Source organism: Nicotiana sylvestris, chromosome 2, assembly GCF_000393655.2.
Source record: "Nicotiana sylvestris chromosome 2, ASM39365v2, whole genome shotgun sequence".
In the NCBI taxonomy this organism is placed as follows: Eukaryota; Viridiplantae; Streptophyta; class Magnoliopsida; order Solanales; family Solanaceae; genus Nicotiana; species Nicotiana sylvestris.
In genome coordinates, this window is record NC_091058.1 from 119,823,296 (window position 1) to 119,843,177 (window position 19,882).

The following is a 19,882-nucleotide window of genomic DNA, read 5'->3' on the forward strand; positions in this document are numbered from 1 at the left end:
TATGATATCGAGTACCAACCCCGGATGGCTATTAAGTCCCAAATTTTGGCAGACTTCGTGGCCGACTTTACGCCTGCCCTCGTGCCCGAGGTAGAAAAAGAACTCTTGCGAAGAACGGGCACGTCATCGGAAGTATGGACCCTTTTTACCGATGGTGCCTCGAACGTGAAAGGGTCCAGACTCGGGATCGTTCTAAAATCTCCTACGGGCAGCATGATTAGGCAATCTGTAAAAACTTTGAAGTTTACTAACAACGAGGCCGAGTATGATGCTATGATTGCAGGTCTTGAAATGGCCAAGAGCCTAGGAGCAAAAGTCGTTGAAGCAAAATACGACTCCCCTCTAGTAGTCAACCAAGTAAATGGGAGCTTCAAGGTTTGAGAAGACAGGATGCAAAGATACTTAGGCAAACTTCAGGTCATAATGCATCGCTTCAAATAATGGACTATGGTCCATATTCCTCGAGATCGGAACAGTGAGGCCGATGCACTCGAAAACCTGGGGTCATCCGTCGAAGAAGATGACATACTCTCGGGGGCTGTTGTACAGTTATCCAAGTCGGTCATTGAAGAAGGCCACACCGAGGTAAACTCAACAAGTCTAACATGGGATTGGAGGAATAAATACATCGACTATTTGAGAAATGGGAAGCTTCCCACAGACCCAAAAGAATCGAGGGACCTTTGAGCCAAATCAACTCGATTTTCACTCGATGAGGAATGGAACACTATATAGAAGGACTTTCGGCGGGCCTCTAGCAGTATGTTTGGGACCATGGGACACCGATTATGTACTTCAGGAAATCAACGAGGGCACTTGTGGAAATCATTCTGGTGCCGATTCTTTGGTTCGAAAGGTGATCATTGCAGGCTATTATTTGGATAGCATGGAAAAAGACACCAAGAAATTTGTTCGAAGGTGTGAGAAATGCCAAAGGCTCGCACCAATAATTCACCAACCCGGTGAATAGCTACATTCAGTCTTGTCACCATGGCCGTTTATGAAATGAGGGATGGACATCGTCGGCCCCCTACCAACGGCGCCAGGTAAAGCTAGATTTATTCTGTTTATGACTAACTATTTCTAGAAATGGGTGGAAGCATAGGCCTTCGAGAAGATAAGAGAAAAAAAGTCATTGACTTCATCTAGGACCACATCATATGTCGATTCGGTATCCCCTCTGAGATTGCATATGGCAATGGGAAGCAGTTCATAGGCAGCAAGGTGACAAAATTCCTTGAAGATCATAAGATCAAGAGGATTCTATCAACGCTCTATCACCCGTGTACAAATAGACAGGCCGAGTCCACGAATAAGACCATCATCCAAAACTTGAAAAAGAAGTTAGAAAATGTGAAGGGAAAATGGAGAGAGGTATTGCCCGAAGTACTATGGGCTTACCGAACAACTTCGAAGTTGAGCATAGGAGAGACACCGTTCTCTTTGGTATACGGGTCCGAGGCTTTGATACTGGTCGAGGTTAGAGAGCCAAGCGCCAGATTTTGACATGCCATCGAGGCCTCGAACAGTGAGGCCATGACTATAGCCCTCGATCTACTAGATGAAAATTGAGAGACTACGCTAGTCCAAATGGCTGCCCAAAAATAGATAATTGAAACATATTATAACAAGAGAATAAACCTCTGATACTTTGGAGTCACGGACTTAGTCCTAAGGAAAGTCACTCTCAACACTCGAAACCCGAATGAAGGGAAGCTAGGCCCAAGCTGGGAAGGACTGTACCACGTTCTCGGAGTAGTCAGCAAAGGGTCCTACAAACTTGGCACCATGGAAGGCGAGCAACTTCCAAGCAATCAGAACATATCGATGCTCAAATGCTATTATTGCTAAGGTATAACCTTATCCCTCTTTTTGCTTTATGTCTCATACTAATCTCTTATAGGTGTTCAATGGGAAACATCGAAGCATCATTCGATTCGAAGACCTAGGGTTTTAAAGCATGTGTTGCACTCTTTTTTCCTCTAATCGTGTTTTATCCCAAAAGGGTTTTACCAGCGAGGTTTTTAATGAGGCAACATCTATATGCTACCCGAGGAGAAATCAACAAGTATTCAAGGCTTCTTCTTAATCAGCCTCGAATACTCGGGGGCATCCCCCTTGGAGGTTACCTTTTCGAAAAAATTGAGTTATGCCTGGGGGGACCTCGATAGGAAATTATTAGATTGGGCCAAACGTTCGAATGAATTGTGTATATGTAGAACAATCGAGCCCCCGAAGGCAAGAACATGTACACATATATCAAATAATCAAAGAAGCCCCTCCGCTTGTCAAAATGTTATGTGCTTCAAAGGAGTTTACTGCTTTCACGAAAAACGACTCAAGGGCAAAAAAACCCCGAACACTCAGGGACTGTCACCGACAGTCGGCTTATCGAAGCTATCAAAAGCTCGAATCCAAAAGACCTCAGTAAGGCAACTCCGAGTTCGTAAGGCCTCAGTAAGGCAACACCAAATCTGTAAGACCTCAACGAGGCATGCCCAAAACTTATAAGACCTTAAAAAGGCATAACCCCGATATTAAAATCAAGGCTATCTATCGAACTTGTAAGACCCCTAAAAAAGCATACCCTCGATATAGACACCAAGGTCATCTCACCCAGGGACTGAAGGCTATGGCCGAACATAAAGACTACGGTCATATTAAAAGGCTCCGGCCAAATTAACACGGCTCGAAGACGTTCGACCGCCGCTATAAAATTAAAGGCCTTCAAATACTTCGAAAATACTTCGAAAGAACTGGTTAATCATGCTACCCTCGACATAAGCATATGAGCTTCGATAATATCAGCTCGGAACAATAAAAAGGATTTGAAACAATTAGCCTCCTATGAAAAGGCTTCAAAAATTCAGCCTTCGAGTGAACCTCCCGAGGTACACGGTTATCATCACATATTGACTCATAATTGAGATTCTCTTTTGAGCCATTGAAGAGTCGGACGAACATAAAACATGCCAAGGCATAATAAAAACTTCAAAACTCTTTATCTGAAATGAGGAAAAACTACAGCCATATTAGAGGTCGCAACGACCCAATCTAAAAAGAGCCTAAAGGCCAATGTGTAAGAGCATAAAAGCCAGCCTAAAGAGCCTAAGGGCCAATGCGTAAGAGCATAATGGCCAGCCTAAAGAGCCTAAGGGCCAATGTGTTAAAACCTGAGGGTCAATAGCCCCTGGTCAAAATTTGACTCCAGGATCGAACCCCGAATGGTCAACGGTCATCGATTATCCATATGGCATGAAAACCTAAGCGGTTCGTATTCTAAGTCCAACACACCGGATTAGTCATCGATGAACAAAAATTAAACCACAAAGATAAAGGCAAGGGAAAGATAGAAATTTATACAAAGATGAAACAAAAGGATCCTCTCTTATGATAGAATCCGCAAAATATATTTACAAAGTTCCCACGTGAAGCCGAGAAAAAAGAATAAAGCCTAATCCTCGGCTGGAGTTACTTGGTCGGATGAAGTTCCCCCAAGGGCTACGCCCTCGACAGCTTGACCTTTGACACCTGGTTCATCAATGACTTCTTCCCCCTCATGGACTTCTTCTTCATCTTCATCGCTCACTGAATACTTATCAGAAGTAAGCAATACCGCCAATTCTTCCACTAAAGGACTTCACTCTCTCGATCTCAGCGGGTAAGTCGAAACCCTTTGCACATATCTCCTCGAGAGACTGCCTTCGATATTCCTGCCAAGCATGATCAAAGGCTCGGGCTGGTTTGAGTTTGGACTTAGCAGATGTTGTCTTAGCCTTAATATTTGCAGTGGCAACATCGTCCCTTTTGAAGAAGCCAAAAGGCCGACCGCCAGCCGCCTACAATTAGTGATTTTGGGAATCGTACAAAAAGAAACCCTTCAGTCATTTCAACCGATTACATCATAATGCTGGTGTCAGAACCTAGGCATCAAAAATCAATTTGCCAGAAGTTATTAAGAATAATCTGCGAGTCGGGCTTGAGTAAGCATTCACTCGACTATTAAGCCCAAGGGCTACTCGAGTTCAAGTAAGTTCTCACTTGGGGACTATTTATGAAGCCTTAGGGCTACTTTTATTTCGAGTTCAAGAAAACGCTCACTCGACTGTTAAACCCAAGGGCTACCCAAGATCGAGTAAGTCCTCACTCAAGGACTATTTACGAAGCCTCAGGGCTATCTTTATTTCAAGTTCGAGCAAACGCTCATTCGACTATTGAGCCCAAGGGCTACCCGAGTTCGAGTAAATCCTTACTCAGGGACTATTTATGAAGCTTCAGGTCTATCTTTATTTCAAGTTCGAGCAAACGCCCATTCGACTATTGAGCCTAAGGGCTACCCAAGTTCGAGTAAGTTCTCACTTAGAGACTAATCTACAAAGCCTCAAGGCTATCTTTATTTCAAGTTCAAGCAAATTTTCACTGGAGGGCTATCAACGAAGCCTAAAAAAGCTAGCTTTATTTCAAAGATCGATACACAGCTCTCATTCAACTCTGACTCAGAAGTCCCGGCGACCTAAGTTCGCATCATATTAATCAATTGAAAACCTAAGGGTTTATTGCGTTTCAGATCCAGTATTCGGACTAATCGTTAGAATCGTACACTTGGATTTTTCATAAACAAAAGCAGAATGGAGTTCGACACAAATCGAAGGCAAAATGAAGAAATTCTTATATTAATAAAAGATGTTTACAAAACCCACGAGGGGCCCTTACACAGAAACAAAGAAAAGCCTAATCTACTTTCGAGGGTATATCCTCAAGAGCAACATCTTCAAGAAACTCTTCCTCAGAAACTCCATATTGTTCTTTAAAGCAGCGTCTTCGAGAACCTCCTCCGAAATGGCAATAGACGAAGAATATATTATAGCCTATCAAAGAGCAAAAGCTTTTAACAAGAGAAGAAAATTGTGGCCTAGTGAAAAACTTGGCGCGTATATACCTCATCAGCACTACTATTGTGAAGCCACTTCTTGAGACATTGTACCAGTGTGGGATGCAAAGGTCGGTAGACAAGCCACTTTACTCCACGGAAAGTAGAAGGAATGAAGTTCCACACCAGGTTGAAGTTAAGAGAGATGAGCAGCAGTGCAAGGACCACCTATCTTCTAATACAGAAAGAATTTGGTGCCCTTCTCTCATTATTTCGGGCCAACAACAACAACAACTACAACCTAGTATAATCACACTCAGTGGGGTAAAGCTTTGAAAAAGAGCCATATAACTGACAAAGTTGATGCCTTGTGACCTCGTGGTCACAGGTTTGAACCATAAAAATGGGAGTTTGGAGGAGGATATAGAGAAGGGAAAGGGCTAAAGGCTGTTGAGGAAACAATGAGTGAAGTTTTGGTTCAATCCCTCATTTATAAGGAGACGATGACATAACCGACGGCTCAATCAATACTTTTGGGGAAACGGATCAATGACGCAATTAATGCTTTTGGGAAAATGGACAGGCGGTGCCTTCAGTGTTTCTGGGGAAACAGACAGGCGGTGCATTCAGTGTTTCTGAGAAACCGGACTGGTAGTGCATTCAATGTTTTTGGGGAAACAAACCGACGGGACGTTTCGATCACTTTGAACGCTTACGTCACGAGCATGACATCGTCAAAGGTTTGATAAAATCGAGGTCAAGGTATTCCTTATCATTTAATTCTAAGAAATGCGGGGACTATTTGTATATAGCCAAAATTAGGAAGTTCGACTTTGGGGATACTATGCCGCTCCACGCCCAACCTCGAGAAGCCTGAACCACAGAGTGAGGTGCGACCCCGAGGTGTGTTCGTCGAGATAGCACATCGAAGGCTCACCAATGATTGATCTCGGAGTAGTACAATCGATGATCGTCATGAAAAGGAGGGAAAACTTCCAATATACGTGGTTAGAGCTGACCAGGTTTGCAAGAATAGTACAAATCCATACTAAGCCATTATACAATAGTACCAATAGCATTTCCTTGTTGTTATTAGACATGTACTATGTTGGGATTCGCCGCTCCTATATAAAGGGGACCCAAACATTCTTGTAGCAAGACTTTTTTCACTTGGTGGCACACAGGATATTGAATACAATAGAACATTCTCTGCTTTTCTTGCCTAAACATTCCCAACGATTACTCTACAAATTTATTACATTGTTCTTCATTTATTACTTCTCATTTATTGTGTTCATTGATTTTTCTTCATTTATTGCTCATTATCAACTTTTAAAGACTGCCCTCGAGGTCCCATATTGCCCAGTCTTGTGACCATACTGGTTTGCTTGTCATTTCATGCATTTGTACTTAGCATTATTCACATAACAACTAGTATTAAGATAAATAACGTATTTTTAGAACCACGAATCAAATATAATTGTTAATACCATTTTCAAGGTAAACACTCTTCTTTTGTTCATCTTCAGATGGTTATTAAGACCTTTCTTGTGGTAGGGTTTTCTTTTGTACATCATATTGCCTAACAATATCTGTTATATTGATCCACAAATTATTTCAAAATGTTGTGTATATGTAAATATACCTGTTGTACCCCACTTTGAAAACACTTAAGGATGTCTGTGGCCTGTGGGATATCTATACTCTTTTTGTTCTAAAGAGGGTTCATAGCTTCATTTTCACAACCACAATATAATTTACTTAAATTTTAGTTTTGCAGCTAGACGATTGTCAATCTCTGAAATACAAAACAGAAAATTAACATTTGGCCGATAGAAAACAGAAATTATAAGCTAAAAGGTGGACCTGATGAATTTGCCTTTATAACGTCGTAAGTAAGTATACTAAGTAAGGGCGAATGACACAAATAAAATTATTTGGTACCACCGTTTAAATTTTGACTACAGTAAGAAAAGTATTAAAAAAGTAATTTTCGGTCAAAATTTTGAAGCATCTAATTAGAATTCTAAGGTAAACCTTATGGTGTCAAAACTCCAACGGTTGCTATAATTTTGTATGTTATGGTGATCATCGCAAAATTATGATGGTTACTATAATTTTATGCAATTGGCCACAAAATCTTACCTAGCTATCACTAGAATTTTTCGCATTGTGGCTGAAAATTCTCTTGTTAGAATTCTTAGTGCTTTAAAATTCTGACCTAGCAAACTTTTAACTCAGGGCTATTTTCTAAAATATTTTCTTAATTGAATCAAAGTATAAATAGTGATTTAAAAAAGACCAATCACTGTAATTTTCGGAATAAGTAATGATGTAGAAGAGAGATATATTTGAAGGAGTTTTCTATGCACTAACTGTTAGTAAACTGTATTCGTAAACTAATTCTGGAAAAGATAAAACAACATATAAACAAAAAATGTAAACGAAACAAAAGTTAATCCGAGTCCACTGAATTCACAGTGTTTCCTTAAGGAATTTAATCCCCTCCTAGTATCCAAGGTTATGGATTATTTCCTCCCAGGATAGAACGAATTACACACTAGTGTAGTAGTACTTTAAACCTCAGTGTTTCAGTGAACACACAGTTCGATAGCAAGTCACACTTACTGTTGCTTTTTTTGAAGTTAAAAGTATGCAGAAGAAAGGAGGAGAACTCAAAAAATCGTATAAAAATTCTGAGAGAAGGACTTGTATTTATAGCCAAGGTTGGGCTAAAAACTGAAGAGGTGCAACTCTTCAGAATGTTTGTTTATGCAAAATGGCCATAGCATAAATGCCATAACATAAATACTTTTAATATTCCGTTGGATTTAATATTAATATTAGTATAACTATTAACAAATAAATTTGGTCCAAAAAATTAATCAATCAATGGATCATTTGACCAAATCCAAATCCAATTCCAAATCTAAATCTGAAGCCGAGCGAGCGAGCGACGACGGCGCGAGGCTTGCCTTCTTCTCAACTCTTTAAGAGCCAGAAGAAGAGCTTGCTTATATACCCATCAAAAACCTCTTCCTCTTCCAATATGGGGACAATGTCCCTTTTTCAAATGGGGGAAACTTAAAAATTTCACTTAAAATTTTTATTTCCCTCCATTTCCCATTCATCCTCTTTTAAGTCATATTAATGCTTAAAATCCCAACAATCCCTCACATGAATGTGGAATGGCTATATCACGGAAATATGCATGGAAAAACGGTGTAATTTACAAGCAAGGATTAATTGCATCTGGATAAGTAGGTTTCCCTTTGAACTTTCTGTAGTGAACTTATGTCGGATATACTCGATCAATCGGTAGATTTGTTATCTTTGAACCCTCAAACTTTGGTGTATACCTAAACAACCATAAGTCACACAACCAACCTTTAATTGTCTTTGGTTCTCATTGTTTTATTCGTTTCAGCCATGAACAACGCCTGGTTTTATAAGTGCATAGAGAACTGGCCTTACAAAATTCTCCTTGAAGCGGCTAACACTTCACACTTACATAGGTGATTCCTAAATGTGTCATCCCGTAGATACATTATTTGATGTACCCCGTATCAAATTTAGAAATCATTAAAAAGCCTTAATGCTTTATCCTTGGTACTGAACAATGTCTCATCACCAGAATGGACCAAAATTTTAGTTGGTAGTGTTGAACCATCATTAATGACTTTGTTTGATATCCTTGAACCTAGATTTTGGGATATCCAGTCTTCTGGGCAGAGTTACTGCCACAATGACTTGTTCTCGGCCATAGTCCCATTCTCCTTGATGATTTCTCAACTACCTCTCTAGTTAGGCATTTTGTAAGTGGATCCGACACATTATCACTTGACTTTACATAGTTAATCATGATATTTCCTCTAGAGAGTAATTGCCTAACGGTTTTATGTCTTTGTCGTATATGACGAGATTTACCGTTATACATAACGCTCCCAGTCCTTCCAATTGCATCTTGACTATTGCAATGTATGCATATTTGTGCCAACGGTTTGGGACAAAATGGAATATCTTCCAAGAAATTCCGGATCCATTCAGCTTCTTCACCGGCTTTATCTAAGGCTATGAATTCAGCCTCCACTATAGAGCGGGCAATACAAGTTTATTTGAACGACTTCTAAGATACCGCTTCTCCACCAATAGTGAATACATATCCACTTGTGGACTCTAAATAAGTTGAACCGGTGATCCAATTTGCATCACAGTATCCGTCAATCACCGGAGGATATTTATTGTAGTGCAAAGCAAAGCCCTGGGTATGTTTTAAATATTCCAAAACTTGTTTCATTGTTATCCAATGAGATTGACCTAGATTGCTCCTTTATCAGCTCAATTTACTTATAGCACAAGCTATATCTGGTCGTGTACAATTCATGATGCACATTAAAGCATCCCAACACACGAGCATAATCCAATTGTGATATGTTTTAGCCTTTGTTCTTTGCTAATGCAATATTCACGTCAGTTGGAGTCTTTGCAACTTTAAACCCTAAGTGCTTGAATTTTTCAAGTACTGTCTTAATATAATGAGATTGTGACAATGTCAGACCTTGAGGAGTCTTATGGATCTTAATTCCCATAATTAAATCAGCAACTCTCAAGTCTTTTATATCAAACTTGCTAGTTAGCATACGCTTAGTAGCATTTATGTTGGCAATGTCATTACTTATTATCAGCATATTGTCCACATATAAGCAAACAATGACTATGTGATTTGGAACATTTTTAATGTACACACATTTATCACATTCATTTATCTTAAAATTATTTGACAACACTGTTTGGTCAAATTTTGCATGTCATTATTTGGATGCTTGTTTTAGTTCGTAAAAGGACTTAAGTTTTAGTTCGTAAAGGGACTTAACAAGCCTACATACCTTCTTTTCCTTACCTGGAACCACAAACCCTTCAGGTTGTTCCATGTAGATGTCTTCGTCCAAATCTCCATTCAAAAAGGTTGTTTTAACGTCCATTTGATGAATTTCATGACCATACACCACAGCTAATGCTACTAACATCCGTATGGATGTAATTCTTGTAACTGGAGAGTATGTATCAAAGTAATCAAGACATTCTAGTTGTCTATACCCTTTGACTACAAGTCTTGCCTTAAATTTATCACTAGTGCCACAAGTTGGGCTTCCTTCCTTTCCATTTTTCATATGGAATGGATTGTGTTTTTCTCTGGGGTACTCGATTTAGTATTCAGTTAGCCGTAAGAACGGCTCCCCCCCCCACAAGTTATGTGGCAAACCAGAAGTTATCAATAATGCGTTCACCATCTCCTTTAATGAACGATTCTTTCTTTCCGCAATCCCATTGGATTGAGGCATGTAAGGGGCCGTTGTTTGATGAATAATTCCATATTCTAAACATATTTGTTCAAAAGGATATTCATATTCACCACCCCTGTCACTTCTTATCATTTTGATTTTCTTGGTAAGTTGCATTTCAACTTCATTTTTGTATTGTTTGAATGCGTCTATTGCTTCATCTTTACTATTAAGTAAGTAAACATAGCAATATCGAGTACTATCGTCAATAAAAGTTATGAAATACTTCTTTCCACCGCGAGATGGTATTGACTTCATGTCGCAAATATCTGTGTGAATTAAGTCTAAAGGATTTGAATTCCTTTCAATTGACTTATAAGCATGTTTGACATACTTAGATTCCACACATATTTGACATTTTGATTTGTCGCATTCAAACTTAGGCAATACTTCCAAGTTAATTATTTTTCATAAGATTTATAATTGACACAGCCCAAACATATATGCCATAATTCATTTGACTCAAGTAAGTAAGACGAAGCTGAATTTTTTTTATTATTCTCAACAACCATTACATTCAGCTTGAAAAGGCCCTCAGTGAGGTAATCTTTTCCTACAAATATTTCGTTCTTACTTATTACCACCTTATACAAAAACACACTTAAAACCATTCTTAACAAGAAGTCCAGCAGAGACTAAATTCTTCCTAATCTCGAGAACATGAAGGACGTTGTTCAAAGTCACCACTTTGCCAGAAGTCATTTTCGGAAAGATCTTCCCACATCCTTCAATCTTGGCGATTGCAACATTTCCCATAGAAATCGTCTTTTCGGGTCCAACATGAGCATATATTGCAAAGGCTTCCCTAACATCACAAACATGGCGAGTGGCTCCAAAATTAATCCACCACTCCTTAGGATTTTCCACCAGGTTGCATTCAGGAAACATAACACATAAGTCATCAATATCTTCATGCTTTTCAACCATGTTTGCTTGACCCTTGTTGTCTTTCTTCGGAACACGACGCTTTATAGATTTGTGCCCAACTTTCCCACAGTTGTAGCAATTTCTGTTGAACCGCTTCTTGCTTGGGATGCTTTTCTGTCCAGAAGCCTGCTTCCTATTTCTCTTATTTTGAGAAGTATCCTCAACAATATTTTCTCCCATTATTGTTGAGTTTCCACGGCCTCTCTTTTCATCAGCTTTGTTGTCCTCTTCGATTTCTAACCGAAAAATGAGATCTTCAAGCGACATCTCCTTGCGTTTGTGTTTCAAGTAGTTTTTGAAGTCCTTCCACAAAGGAGGCAATTTCTCAATCATCGCTGCTACTTGGAATGATTCTTTGATGACAAAACCTTCAATGAAAATTCTATTAGTAAAAATACTAAAATTACTACTTTCAACATCGGTATTAATCCGATTTATACCTTCAGCAATGAGATCGTGAATAATCACTTGCAATTCCTGGACTTGGGTAATAGTAAACTTGCTATCTACTATTTTGTAGCCAAAAACTTAGCAGCAACAAATTTCTTCAACCTGACATCTTTAGATTTGTATTTCTTTTCAAGCGTTGTCGACAATTCTTTTGACGTCTCCACACTACTGTAGACATTATACAAATTATCCTCCAGTCCGCTAAGAACATATTTCTTGCACAAAAAATCAGAATGCTTCCACGCCTCAATCACGAGAAAGCGTTCATTCTCTAGAGTTTCTTCGGGTAGAACAGGAACATCTTCCTTAATGAACTTCTGCAGATTTAAAGTAGTCAAGTAGAAGAACATCTTCTACTACCACTGCTTGAAATCTAACCCGGAAAATTTTTCGGATTTCTCCGCCGGTGCCAATGTCAGTGTTCGGCTTGTCGACGCATTGGCAGTCACCATCGAAACAACTTGGTTTCCATTATCATTAGTCATTTTTGTAAAAGAATGACACAAGTAAACGTTAAAATCACGTAGATTTTAATCTCCAACGGAGTAGAAAACCACAAAGGTTTTAATCTCCAGAATAGTGAATATAACACACATATAGAAAATATATTAAATTTCTTAAGTTTGTTAGTAAACTATATTCGTAAACTAATTTTGGAAAAGATAAAATAACATATAAACAGAAAATGTAAGCAAAACAAAAGTTAATCCGAGCCTACTGAATTCACAGTATTTCCTTAAGGAATTTAATCCCCTTCTAGTACCCAAGGTTATGGATTATTCCTCCCAGGATAGAACGAATTACACATTGGTGTAGTGGTACTTCAAACCCTAGTGTTTCAGCGAACACAAAGTTCGGTAGCAAATCACATTTACTGTTGCTTTCTTTGAAGTTAAAAGTATGCAGAAGAAAGGAGGAGAACCCAGAAAATCGTATGGAAATTCTGGGAGAATGGACTTGTATTTATAGCCAAGGTTGGACTGAAAATTGAAGAGGTGCAACTCTTCAAAATGGCTATTTATGCAAAACGGCCATATCATAAATGGCTAATTTATCAATAATAAACCAGGAATTGAAGAGGGAGGTTAATTTTCAATTACACAATTGAAAAACGAAAAACAGATAACGGACAAACTTTTAATATTCCGTTGGAGTCCAAAAAATTAATCAATCAATCGATCATTTGACCGAATCTGAATCCGAATCTGAACAACGATATCGCGAGGCTTGCCTTAATCTCAACTCTTTAAGAGTTAGAAGAAGAGCAATTGCTTATATACCCATCAAAAACCTCTTCCTCTTCCACTATGGGACAATATCCCTTTGTCAAAAGAGGGAAAAACTTAAAAAATTTCACTTAAAATTTTCATTTCCCTCCATTTCTCATTTACCCTCTTTTAAGCCATAATAATGCTTAAAATCCCAACACTAATCGTGTAAAATATATATATATGTTCAATCTAAGTCTTTTATTATAGGTAACCACGTACAAGATAAGTCTTATAAACATTACTAATTGATAATATGATAAAAATGATAACGATTCTGCTATTCATACTAAAATTTACTGATAACGTAAATTGGAGTGAGGGTATAACCTACTATGTCTTATTTGAAGACAAGCCTAGAGAAGCTGCCCTAAAGCACTCAATGAGACCTATGCGGTCCTCTCATGAGTACACCCTAAGTTAAAATTCTAGAATCTCTCTTTCTCTACTCTATGTATGTATATATAATATATTTCTATATCTCCTGTCATGTTAATGAATATTTTATAGTTAAAAAGATGTCTACTTCACTTTAGTCAAACACGTATAGCATTTGTCTAATATTTGGAGAAAGGAAAACACACGAGTACTCTCTCTGTGGTTAGTGTAGACAAGTATTCACTATTTTGTATCCCATGATTAATAAATTGGACAAGCTAACTTGGAACATAAATATATAATCGTGAACAAATAAAGCAGCCAGGCCAGCAGTATATAGATGCAGCAGCTAGCAGCTGCAGCCCATAGTGGTGAGAATTAGGGCAAAGTAAAAGGCAAAATGGGCCATCACTGCTGCAGCAAACAGAAAGTAAAGAGGGGTCTTTGGTCTCCAGAAGAAGATGAGAAACTCATTAGACACATCACCATCCATGGCCATAGCTGCTGGAGTTCTGTCCCGAAACTAGCCGGTATTTTGATATATATTTAATTTGATTTTAGCTTCCTTAATGGAATTAAATGAAATATATATGCTTATTTGCTTTCTTATATTATTATGCAGGATTACAAAGGTGTGGAAAAAGTTGCAGGCTGAGGTGGATAAATTACTTGAGGCCAGATCTGAAAAGGGGTTGTTTTAGTGAGCAAGAAGAGAGGACCATAATTGATGTTCATAGAATCTTGGGAAACAGATGGGCACAAATAGCCAAACATTTACCTGGTAGGACTGATAATGAAGTCAAGAATTTCTGGAATTCTGCCATTAAAAAGAAGCTTATTGCTCAAGGCTTTGATCCAAATACCCACAACCTCCTCTCTCGCAATCATCACCAAAACAACAAGATCAAAAGCAGCTGCAAATCCAAGACTTCTAATCATCCAAATTCCACCTCTGTTTTCACTATTGAAACTTTATCATCAAGCAAAGAAGTAGGAGTAATTTCCATGGACATTATCAAAGCAAGTCTTGCCGCATTGCCACTTATTGCTTCTACGACAACAATAACTATACCTCACTCCCAAACAAGTTGGGATCGGCTATGTGAATCCTCACTAACCAGTACTATTTACAATTATATGAATCCCGTCAGCATTCCCACCACGACAAATATTGAAAACTCAAATCTTGCCACCATTGAATATCAAAACCAGAGTACTTCCAATAATTTGTTATCTTCTTCTTCCTTAACTCCATCAGGGTTTGGAATTATAAATGAGAATTGCATGTGGGATGTTACAGACTTTGAACCGCAATTAATTCGTTCCACTAATGGACAAGAAGAAGTGCAATTAGTACAGGAAGAAGGAGCACAAGTACTTCAGCTTCAGGAAAATATTTGTCAAGAAGTCTACAAGGTTAATCATGAGTTCAACAACAATGGACAAATCTCGGAGAATGTTACATTTGACAACTCTAACTTCGATTTTGAGTTTGTGGATTCTGCATTGATGCCTTGTGAAATTTTCGCTAACGTAAATTCCATAGATCAACTTGCATGGGATTGTTAATTACTTAGTTGACTTCTACAGATTTTTTTTAGCTTTCAGTATATATATACCACGGCTGCATGTTATTTCTGTTGCATTATCATGTTCGAATTAATAGCAGAATTGTTTCTTAAAAAGAAAATGGTGGTTGTCATATTTGGTTACCATTGTTTCAGTGTACATAGCGAAGGTGAGCCTTGGAGCAACAATAAAGTTGTCTCCGTGTGATCAGTGGCGGAGCCACGTTATAGAAAGGGGTGTCAAATGATACCCTTTTGCGGGAAAAATACACTGTGTAGGTAGGTAAAAAAAGATTATATGTATATATACTATGTATTGACTCCCCTTAATTTTCTGGTATATTTACTTTTATATATTTTGACACCCCTTAACAAAAATTCTGGCTCCGCCCCTGCGTGTGACCTATAGGTCACGAGGATCAATCCGTGGAAGCAACCACTAATGCTTGCATTAGTGTAGACTGTTTACATCACACCCTTTGAGATGCGGCCCTTTCCCGAACTATGTGTGAACGCGAGATATTTTATGCACCAGACTGCCCTTTTTGATTTAGTGTACATAATGAGCTGTTTCAACGGGAGAAAGAGTGAGTAAATGAAAAGATTGTCTAACTTGCAAAATGGATAACTTATACTTCCTCCGTTTCAATTTATGTGAACCTATTTCCTTTTTAGTCTGTGCCAAAAAGAATGACCTCTTTCCTTATTTGGAAACAATTTACCTTTATGCAATGATTTATAGCCACACAAAATATATGTGCTTCATTTTACACCACAAGTTCAAAAGTCTTCTCTCTTTTCTTAAACTCCGTACCCAGTTAAATGGGTTCACATAAATTGAAACGGAGGGAGTAATTTGTGTGTGATTCTCCTCTCCCTTTCAAGGGTGATTGTTCAATTGAGGCATTCAATAGAAAGCTCCTTATACAAGACAATGATTTAGTCTAACCCAGTTTCTTTTATCTTCCTCTTTAATTACACGCCAAAAGTCAAAATGAAATGTTTCATTTTCTTTGCGTAGAAATGGTCTGTTTTTGTTTCTGCTCTTCTGCTTGATCTTTTGAAGTGATCAATTACTAGTCATTTTTTCCCTTTTACTGTCGGTCATAAATAGATTACAAGAAGTCAAGAACTTTCGATTTTATCCATATTCATGTATGACTCGATTTATTTTTAAGGCCTCTCGTACTCATAACACTTCTATTATTCCATCATAGATTTCATTTTCGCTTTGATTTTTATCACGAAGATTACATCCTTTTGAGATTTCTTTCGTTATGTGAAAGCTATTCCTGAAAAGATTACTCTCTTGATGCTAATATTAGGAGATTTGGCGTCATACAGTCTCGAGAAGCTACTATTATTATTATACATACACCAAATATTGGAACGTTGCATCATCAGATCTTCATACGAGGCGATATTGCAAATCACGTGTAAAGCTATTCTTTTACCATTACGAACATCATATTTCAAGGTCTAACTCTACAAATTGTACTATATTGGCGAGTAAGAAAGCGAATATCAAGGTGAATTAGATTCCATTAGAAGCTGCTTCTTCCATAATTTGCTGGAAAATTTGCCAAAGCGAAAAAAATGTCATGACAATGACTGGACCCAGTTAGTTTGGGCCAAGGTAACTCTTCTTTGTACCTTTTGCATTGAAGAAATGACTTATTATCCCCTTTTTGTACAGACTGGCCCAAACTCTATTGCTATGGGGTGACGAAAAACGAGAAGGTGTAATGACGAATTCCTTTGCACAGGGGGTATAGCATTGGATGCTACAACTGTATCTTTTTCTTTATCTTTTAATATCTTTCAATATTTTTTTTTACAAAAAAAAGGCAACCCGGTACACTAAATTTTCGCTATGCGCGGGATTCGGAAAAAGGAGGGATTCAGAGAAAGGACGGACTACAAGGGTCTATCTTACACAGCCCTATCTTGCATTTCTGCAAGGGCCAATTTCCACGACTTGAACCCGTGAACTCCTGATCACATGGCATCAACTTTACCAGTTACCCCCTTCAGAAAACATGTTTGGACAGTCAACAAGATTCAATATAATTCTTTTACTATTATTAGGATTATTGATTTTTAGATTATGTAGTACTTCTTGCATGCCAGAAAAGTGTTCTTTCTTTTACCCGAGATGTGTCCTTTAATTAGGAAATTGTTTGTAGATACAAGTTGCAAGATTTGCCTGTTATGACACTGGAAATTACACCGCTTATCTAGAGGTTAGTAACTTCTAATTTGGGGTGTGTTTGGTATGAATGGAAATGTTTTCATGTCACGATCCAGAATTCCTACCGTCGAAATTATGATGGCGCCTAACATTTCACTTGCTAGGCAAGCCAACATTAGAACAATTTACTCCTTTTAACAATTTAAGTGATAGCATTAATAATGAACTGAAATAATAGATATGTTCTAATTATAATTGCGGAAGTTAAATAACCAAACGGCTAATACAATTCCCTGAACATGGTGTCACAAGTGCACAAGCTTCTAAAGTAATACACATAAGAGTCTGAAATAAGTACAAGCTGTTTGAATAAAGTTATACAGCTAAAAACAAAAGAGGATGGGGACTCCAGGAGCTGCGGGCGCTGAATAATCGTAGCTCAAGTCTCCAACAATGTCCAATACGAGCACGCTAATATCCGTCACTGGGATCGACTCCAAAATTAGTACAGTGTGCAAAGTGCAGTATCAGTACAACCGACCCCATGTACTGGTAAGTGACGAGCCTAACCTCGACGAAGTAATGACGAGGCTAAGGCGGGTCAGTTACACTAAAATCTGTACGCAATATATAATAATGACAGAATAATTGAAATACAGTACAAAATTAAACAACCAACAAGAAATGATAACCACAACCTCGAAAATAAACCAGTGTCATAGAGAATTTACCAATTTTACCAGTTCAAATAAAATATCGAAAAAATAACGCAACTCAAGAAATAAAAACATATAGGTTGTTGCGGCGCGCAATCCGATTCCACCAAACAACACATAATCCTCCCCTATTCCATCATAAGAACATCAATAACAGTAAATAATATATTTGTTGTGGCGCATAAACCGATCCCACCATATATGAATATCAATATCGTAATTTCACCTTTATTTCACCATATCAATCCACCCTTATTACACCTGTTGTGTCGTGCAACCCGATCCTACCATATATATATATATATATATATATATATATATATATATATATATATATATATATATATATATTCACTCTTACTCCACTATATCAATCCTCTCTTATTACACCTGCTACGATGTGCAGCCCGATCCCACCATATCATAACCAAATACTCAATGTACACAGTCAAATCAACAGGCTAAATCACAAGGCCTTTACGATAAATAATTATCAAACTGAACCAAGAAAAGGAAACCTCAATCAATATAAAATCTGCACGAATAATACTACACAATGAGACCAATCCAGAAAATATGCCTTGAATGTACCGACACCACTTAAGCAAATAATAGGAGACAACGAAGCTACGAAAGAACTAATACTTTCAACAAAGAGAAAAAATGTCTAACACGTAGCAATTAAGCATAGAAATACAAGTAAAGCATGTAGCAATTAAGGCAAGAAAAGACAATATAAGAAGAACGGAAAGGAACAGGCAAAACAGATAAATTGGCGGTACATAGGTACTCGTCACCTCACCTATACGCCACTTACATGGATTTCACATTGGAAATAAGTCAAGGGTTCCTAATCCCCCGAGTCAAAGTTAGACACGATACTTACCTCGCTCCGCGGGCCACTCAATGCTCAATTACCGCTTTTCCTCTAGTATCCACCTCCAAACCACTCGTATCTAGCCACAATTAACTCAATAACATCAATTATTGCTAAAGAAATCAACTACTATCCATAAATTTAGATTTCTCAAACTTTTCCCCAAAAAGACAAAAATCGACCTAGGGCCCGATTAATTAAAATCTGAGATTCGGACCAAAATCTATTTACCCATTCACCCCCGAACCCGGATATATAATTATTGTTGGAATCCGAGGTCTAAATTCCAATTTTATAAAAATCCCTAATTCTACCCAAACCCTAAAGTTTTGGTTGATAATTCATGAAATGTATTGGGTAATTGAAAGAAAGTAGGTTAGAATCACTTACCAAAATTTTGGGGAAGAAAATTTTGCGGAAGAATCGCCTCTAGGTCTCTTAGTTTTGAAAAATTTGAAAGAATGGCCAAGTTCCTGTTTTGATTCTGTTTTAAGTCACAGGCGTCAGGCCTTCTTCGCGTTTGCGAAGAGTTTGCCGCGTTCGCGAAATGCAGCGGCCCAAAAGGCCTACGCGTTCGCGAGTCCTACTATGCGTTCACGAAGGGTAAAACCCCTACTGCTCCGCGTTCGCGAAGAACAAAATCTACCCAGCTCCAGTTCACTCTTCGCAAACGCGAAGAGGGAAACCAGAAAAAATTGAAACTGAAGAAAAAAACCAGATTTTTCTAAGTCCAAACCTCCCGTAGCCAATCCGAAACTCACCCGAGCCCTCGGGGATCCAAACCAAACATGCACACAAGTCCTAAAACATCATATGAACTTGATCGCACAATCAAATCGCTAAAATAACACCTAGAACTATGAATTTAGCACCAAATCGAATTAAATTTTCAAGAAAGCTTTAAAACCTCTTTTTTCACAACCGGACGTCCAAATCACGTCAAACCAACTCTGTTTCTCACCAAATTTCACACACAAGTCGTAAATACCATAATAAACCTGTACCGGATAATGAAACCAAAATACGGACCCGATACCAACAAGATCAAACACTAACCAAATTCTTAAAACCACAAGATTTTCAATCTTTCAATTTTTAACAAAAATTCATATCTCAAGCTAGGGACCTCGGAATTCGATTTCGGGTATACGCCCAGGTCCCATATATTATTATGGACCCACCGAAGAAACACACTCTCTCCGACCATGAATGCCACATCACAAACCCTACGATCGGCATAACTCTTCTGCCTGGACTGAGCTGTGCGAAGTCTATCGTGAATGATCTTAACCTTA

At 38.2% G+C, this 19,882-nt stretch overlaps 1 protein-coding gene across 1 annotated transcript; it reads left to right on the forward strand.

Annotated features, from left to right (window-relative positions):
- The first annotated feature begins 13,423 nt into the window (after positions 1-13,423).
- LOC104230467 (transcription factor MYB20-like) lies at positions 13,424-14,967 on the forward strand. The gene is made up of 2 exons (XM_009783289.2): positions 13,424-13,765; positions 13,858-14,967. The coding sequence occupies exons 1-2, from the start codon at positions 13,636-13,638 to the stop codon at positions 14,802-14,804; spliced, it is 1,077 nt and encodes a 358-aa protein (XP_009781591.1). The 5' UTR covers positions 13,424-13,635; the 3' UTR covers positions 14,805-14,967.
- Positions 14,968-19,882: the final 4,915 nt, after the last annotated feature.